This window comes from Megascapheus bottae, chromosome 12 (genome assembly GCF_031878675.1).
Source record: "Megascapheus bottae isolate mThoBot1 chromosome 12, mThoBot2.hap1, whole genome shotgun sequence".
Taxonomy (NCBI): Eukaryota; Metazoa; Chordata; class Mammalia; order Rodentia; family Geomyidae; genus Megascapheus; species Megascapheus bottae.
The window spans coordinates 12,833,038-12,840,000 of NC_143520.1; the positions used below are offsets into that span (position 1 = coordinate 12,833,038).

At 50.6% G+C, this 6,963-nt stretch overlaps 1 protein-coding gene across 1 annotated transcript in view; it reads left to right on the top strand.

Annotated features, from left to right (window-relative positions):
* The first annotated feature begins 6,088 nt into the window (after positions 1-6,088).
* Lrp2 (LDL receptor related protein 2) overlaps positions 6,089-6,963 on the top strand; it is a 176,277-nt gene continuing 175,402 nt past the window's right edge. The window contains exon 1 of the mRNA XM_090342693.1: positions 6,089-6,318. Coding sequence (XP_090198819.1) covers positions 6,240-6,318 — 79 coding nt within the window. The 5' untranslated portion in view covers positions 6,089-6,239. The remainder of the gene's footprint in view (positions 6,319-6,963) is intronic.

Here is a 6,963-nt window from a genome sequence, read left to right on the forward strand (position 1 = left end):
TGTATGTGGTACTGAGGAATCGAACCTGGGTCTTCGTGCATGCTAGGCAAGCACTCTACCTCTAGGCCAAACTCCCAGCCCCTGTTTTTCTTTTTCAAATTTAACTTTTAATTGGTACGATAAAGGTGAGGGATTACAGTTATATAAGTCAGGTAAACGGTGCATTTCTTTTTGGATAATGTCACCCCTTCCCTTGCTGTCTCCCAGTTTTTCCTTCCCATACCCCCTCACAGGTTGTATTAGTTCATTTTCAACATTGTGTGCAGTGAGTACCCCTGCTGCATTTGTTCTTTTTTTTTTTTTTTGCCAGTCATGGCTCCTTGAACTCAGGGCCTGCACACTGTCCTTGGGATCTTTCAAGGCTAGAGCTCTACCACTTGAGCCACAGCACTACTTCTGGCTTTTTTCTATGTATGTGGTACTGAGGAACTGAACCTGGGTCTTTGTGCATGCTAGGCAAGCACTCTACCACTAGGCCAAACTCCCAGCCCTTCTAGTGCTTTTTTTTTTTTTTGCCAGTCCTGCTTGGGGATTGAATTCAGGGCCTGAGCACTGTCCTTGGGCTTTCTTTCTTTTTGTTTCTGGATTTGAATGCTATTTAGTTATTTATTTTTGTAACAATTCAAAGCAAAGTTTTTATTATAAAAATAAGAAATTAAGGACCTGGAGTTTGGCCTACTGGTAAGAAGGCTTGCCTAGCATGCACAAAGACCTGGGTTTGATTCCTTGGTACCACATATATACAAAAAGTCTGGAAATGGTGCTGTGGCTCCACTGGTAGAGCGCTAGCCTTGAGAAAGCTCAAGGACAGTGCTCAGGCTCTGAGTTCAAGGCCCAGAACTGGCAAAAAAAAAAAGAAAAAGAAATTAAAAATGTTTTATGCTATACATTTGCATCATATTTTCCATTGCCTTAAAAGTGTTGCATATTTGAACACAACTCTATTTAGATCATCTTTACATAGTATTTTCAAACTTTGTCCTTGGGTTTCTTAAAGCTAGCACTCTACCATGTGAGTCACAGCACTGCTTCCAGCTTTTTCTATGTATGTGGTACCAAGGAATGGAACCCAGGCCTTCATGCATGCAAGGCAAGCACCCTACCACTAGACGCTTCTTCTGGCCCTGGTCACTCCTTTTCTGTTCATCCTAATTCTGCTTACTCTGCCATGTCTGTCCCCTCCTAATGGAATGTACATTAGAGGCACTTATTATAGTTTCTCAATTTGACAATTTCTGACTTCCTGTGTGGTCCTCTGTGGCATGAAGCATCCTCTTTCTCAGGATCACTATCATTTATTATATTCTTTTATTTTTCCATGGTACTTGTCACTTTTAAATTTTTCTTCCATGATCTTTCCAGGTCTGACAGTCCACAACTTCTTTGTTCAGTTGTTTGCAGTCATTGAAATAATTCAGTGGAAGTGGCTGGAGACTTGGGTAAAGATGGAGGGATTGTGGAGATAATTGCACCCAAGAATGGACCTAAAGCTTGCTGCACTGTGCATTTGCTATAGGCTGTTCACAGCATGATTACTTAGTGGCTCTTTGGAGTCACCTGGGTTTTCTGTCTATCCCTTTTCCATCATCCAAAGAGACAGCCATGTTCGTCTATACTATACCTTCATAATCAATGCAGTTTTCTTTTGATTTGTTGTTCTTATCATGACTAAGCAGAAATAGAACATAATAAAACACTTGCCAGGTCTCATTACTTATTCTTCTTTAGCTGGTGCTGGTGACTCATGCTTTGAGTCCTAGGTACTTAGGAGAATGAGATCTAAGAATCACAGTTGAAGGCCAGTCCAGACAGAAAAGTCTGTAAGACTCTTATCTCCATTAACCAGCAAAAAGCTGAAAGTGGAGTGTGGCTCAAGTAGTAGAATGCCAGCCATGAGTGAGTGAGGCCCTGAGTTTAAGCCCCAGGACACACACACACACACACACACACACGTTACTTTTCTTTTTAAGTAAAGATACCTCAAACTCTTTTGATTGAGATAGATATGAGATATGTTTTGTTTGTTTTTTTTAAACTGTATTTTTTTCCTTTTTTGGTACTGGGGAATCAAACCCAGGATGTTACACTTGCTAGGCAAGTGCTTTGCCACTGAGCTACATCCCAGCCCATGAGATATATTTTGAATGGGGCTGAAGGTATGATTCAAATGGTAGAGTACCTGCCTCACACATTTGATGTCCGGAGTTCAATACCCAATATTACCCCCCAAAAAAGAAACAAACACACTTTACATGGTGACACCTATCATACATACATACACTCATGAAAATAATAGTTGTATGAAACAATACATGTCTTTTTCACATGAAGGTTATTTTGCCTTCAGTTCTGTTCTATCACATTTGAAAATAATTTCTTGGCCTTGATTTCATAACTTTGTAATTGAGAGATATCCCTGGGATTCCTTGGTATATGTGACCTACATCACTTTGAATCATCTAGTTGCTGAATGGAAAATAGAAGGAAGGCTAAAATTGATGTCAAGGATAATTCATATGAGAGAGACTGGTGATTGGCCATGAGATTGAGAAAAGTGGGTAGATTTGAAGTAGTGCATCACAGAATCTCATGCCTGGTTGCATGTGGTTGTAGAGAAAAGAGAGAGAAGTCAGGTTTCAGGGTTGGGCTCTGAAGCCGGTGGTGATGCTCCTCACTGAGACACAGAAACTTTGCAGTTCAGGCTCCAGGTGCTGAGACTGAGGGCAATGGACACTGGATCAGAGCTGAGCCACTGGACAGATGGGCGTGTGGCACACAGGAGGAAAATCAGGGCTGGATTATTAAAACAAACCTGTGAAGATTTTACAACTTTACGGCCACTGAAGGAAGCATAAAGCTTGTCCATGGCAGAAACCAGAGGTTTTGGTAGCAGAAGTCAGTCACCTCAACTGATCTAAATGACACATTTGAGGCTAGTTTGAACAAAACCAGTGAGGCTTGTTTTAAAAACAAACTAACAGCTGGGTGCAGTGGCTCACACCTGTAATACTGACTACTCAGGAGGCTGAGATCTGAGGATTGTTGTTCAAAGCCAGCCATGGCACTACAAAGCCATGAAACTTTTTTTTTTTTTTCCATTCCTGGTCTTGAGCTCAGGTTCTGAGCACTGTCCTTGGACTTTCTCAAGGCTAGAGCTCTACCACTTGAGCCACAGCACCACTTCTGGCTTTTTTTCTGTGTATGTGGTAACAAGGAATTGAACCCGGGTCCTCATGCATGCTAGGCAAGCAGTCTACCACTAGGCTAAACTCCAGGCCCGCCATGAAACTCTTATCTCCAATTAATCTCTAGAAAATTGCAAGTGGGGCTGGCTCAAGAGTAGGGTGGTAGACTTGAGCTGAAGAGCTCAGGGACAGTGCCCAGGCCAAGAGTTCAAGCCCCATGACTCACCCCCCAAAACAAACAAACAAACAAACAACTAACAGCAAAAGGACTTGAGAGTATTACTCAAGTAGTAGATTGTCAAGTGTAAGGCCCTCAGTTCAATTTCTAGTACCATAAATTAAAAATAAATTGTCAGCAATTTGGTGTTGAGATGAGGAGGTAAAATAATATAGGTGAGAAAAATTTCTCAAGGAAGCTGAGTAACAAATTGTTCTAAAGAATTTAACATTGTAGCATGTTCTTCTGTTCCTTTTGGCTGACTGTTCTTTAAGATATGTGTGTGGAGAAAGGGGAAAAACAATGCAATTGCATTTATGCATTATAGAATGATGTAATGATGCTGGCTTAAATGACAGCTGCCTTGGTTTAGGCTTTCTCCGATGTTGGTCCATAGGCTTAATCCTGTCAACTCTAGATGCCTAAGCTAAATAAATGACGTATGCAGGGTGTTCACAAGAGCCATGAATTTGGGGATCACTTTGAGAAAATGTTCTGATGTTTTAATGTTTTAATTGTGTGTGTGTGTGTGAGAGAGAGAGAGATAAAGAGTGCTAAGAAGGTTAGATCACACTCTTATAGTGGTCCCATATCCACACTCTCTTCTGATCCGCTCTTTTCTCCCCTTTCCCCCTTCCGCGTTATTCTGGGATTAACCGTGGGGTCGGCCCCATACACAAACGCAGCTGGCTCACACGCTCAGCCTGAGCCCCGCTGTGCAACCACGTCAGGAATTCCAGTAAGTTGGCAACACTGGAGCACAAAGACAACAACAATGAGGAAAACCCTTCAGTGCAGAAAGGAATGTTTGTAGCCCCGACTGCTACAGTGAAAGGACACACACACACACACACACACACACACACACACACACACACACACACACAGGCACGCTCGCGCCCGCGCACCTACACCTCGCACTGGACCAAGCCCAGCCCCTCTTGCACTCGCGGTCCTTTCTCCCACCTGCCGGCCCCGGCCGGCGCGCGCCTCCCTCGCAGGCCCGGCGGCTGCCCTTTGTAACTTGGAAGTGCAGGGACGCCCAGTGACTGTGCAGCTTGGCCCCGGTGGGCATCGGATCAGGCTGACCCCGGCGCGGTCTCGTACCATCGCCCTGGCCCCTGGCCTCCCGGAACCGCATAAATCACCCGCCGAGACTGGAGTGCGCAGCGCGCCCGCTCCCGCTCCCTCCTCCCACCCAGGTCGTCCCCTCCGCTCCCGGCTCCTCTCTCCCGCCCGCCGGTCCCCAGCCCTCCCCCTCGTCGGCGCCGCACAGCAGGAGGCAAATCAGAGTTCCTCTGACTTTGGTCAGTGCACACAACTCTGGAGTGCCCACTTTAAAAAAACGTCTCTCCTCCCACGGCCTCGTTCGTGTTCTCTCCATGTCTATGCCCCGCAAAGGAACACCTGTCACTAGAAGCCCACCAAAGCCCACAATCTGGACCGTAGGGGCCCTCGGAGTCCTAGACTGTGGGTGACCTGGACAGAAGGGGCTGGCGGCAACCGGCAGGTGGTGTCCCCTGAAGAGGGCGAGTAGCGGGACCTGGTCTGGGGACCACGTGGGTGTAGGTCTGCCCCCCCCCCACGCATCATAGCCCAGTTGACTGCGCTGGGGGAGGAAGAGGGGGTGGAGGTTGGGTTCAGGACTGCCAGACTCGGCCTCCAGGACACAAGCTCGACGCAGGGGCGGGGGCAGAAGGTTCTGGGACCCGGGGCTTCTTTAGAGCTCCCAGCGCCCGCAGGGAGTGGCAGCAACCCCCGCTCCTTCCCGAGCGCGCGCGCGGCGGCGGGCGGGCGGTCCGCGCCTCCACCGGGGAGTCCGCTGCCGCCAGCCGCCGGTGCTCCGAGCTGCTCGTGTATCTCGAGCTCATGCACAAGCGCCGGCACCGCCGACACGTTCACCCTTTCCTCTGGAAAACACATTTTCTTACCGTGAGACTTAAGAAGCGCGATCTAACCCTGACACCTGCAGATGTGGCTCGCACGGAAAGCTAAACGAGTGAAATTTCGTTTCTCCTTCCATGCTCCTCACACCTTGCCAACTGGGGAAAAAAATCCCACCCAGCCCCGTTTGAATCCTATTGGGAAAAGCAGGGGCTCAAGGGAGCCGAGAGCGGAAATGAAGGGAACAGATTTCTTCAGCCCGAGAAAGCCTGCCCTCGCACCCCTGCCTCCTCTCCTCTCTCTTTCCTTCTGTTTTGTTTTATCTTTCCATTATTCTCCCCCCTCTCTATTCTTGACTTTTCTCTTCTGCATTCCTTCCCACTGCTCACTTCGTTTGTGAGGTTGCGTCTGTGGGAGATCTCACGTGGACTGCCCGGCCCACTTCGGGTTTGGGACACATTCTGCGGAGAGCCGGGCAGCGCGCGCCTGCCAGTCAAGATTTCCAGGAGACTGGAATGTGTGTGAATGAGGAGTGTGTGTGCACGCGTGAGTGAGCGTGGGAGCATGTCAGTGTGTGTGAGTGTGTGTGATGGGGAGGCGTGTGTGCTCCTGCAGGACTGCACGCACCCGCGCGCGCGCGTGTGTTCCGGGGCCCACTCCGGGCGCAGGGCCGGCAGGGGGCGGGCCCGCGGCAGGGGGCCTGCCCCGATGGATTCCCGCATGCTAGTTCCGGGGCGGTCGGGTCTAAAGGGCTTTATGCACGGTCTGGAGGGTGGGGACTGGCGCTGCTAGAAAACGGGATGCCTCGGGCGTTGGGGCAGCCTTTCCACCACTAGGAGGGAGCTGAAGTGCGGACGCGAAGGAGCCTTCGGAGTGGAGGCGCTGCCTGTGCTGCGTGCAGCGCGCGCCCACCTCCCGGGGAAGGAACGGCGAGGCCGGGGACCGTCGTGGAGATGGAGCGCGGGGCGGCGGCGGTGGCCGGTACGCTGCTGCTGCTGCTGGCCGCCAGCCTAGTGCCGGTCTGGGGCCAAGGTAAGCAATCAGTGGCCGGAGCTCTGCGCGCAGGCTGTTGAGTCCATTGGCCGGCGGAGAGCCAGGCCACTCCGGGGCCAGTGCGGGGCGGTGGCGGGAGAGCTGCTCCCTTGGGGCGCTCAGGTTACCCCGTGAGTGGAGTTCGGGAATCCAGCAGTCGCCAATTTGGGAATGCAATTCCACGGGATTGCGTGACAGCGTACTCCACAGGGGTCGCGTCTTTGTCCCCGTGAGGGTTTGTTCTGACCCTTCCGGAAAGCCCTTCCCTCTGGAAGGGAGGGCGCGGAACTTACCCTGCAGGGCTGCAGCCTTCTCCGGCGGCCCTCACTGGAGCGCCGCGTTCCACCTGCAGCGCCCCGCCGGCAGGTCCGCAGGCGCGCCCGGGCCCGGGGCCTGGGGCTCCCCTCCCACCCCCGGCGAAACTTGGTCTCTCCGTGACCCCCAAGAGACCGCATCTCACCACACAGATCCCTTTTCAGCCCAGATAAGGCCAGGAGATGGGATTGGCCCGGAGAGCTGCTGGTAGACTGGAGAATTTTTCTCCAAGGGTTTTCCTTTCCAGCCCCGAGTGGAGCTTTTGTGTTGATGAATGGGGCGCGTTTGCTCTGCCAGAGTTTGGGAGTTCGAATGCAGAAAGTTTCTAGT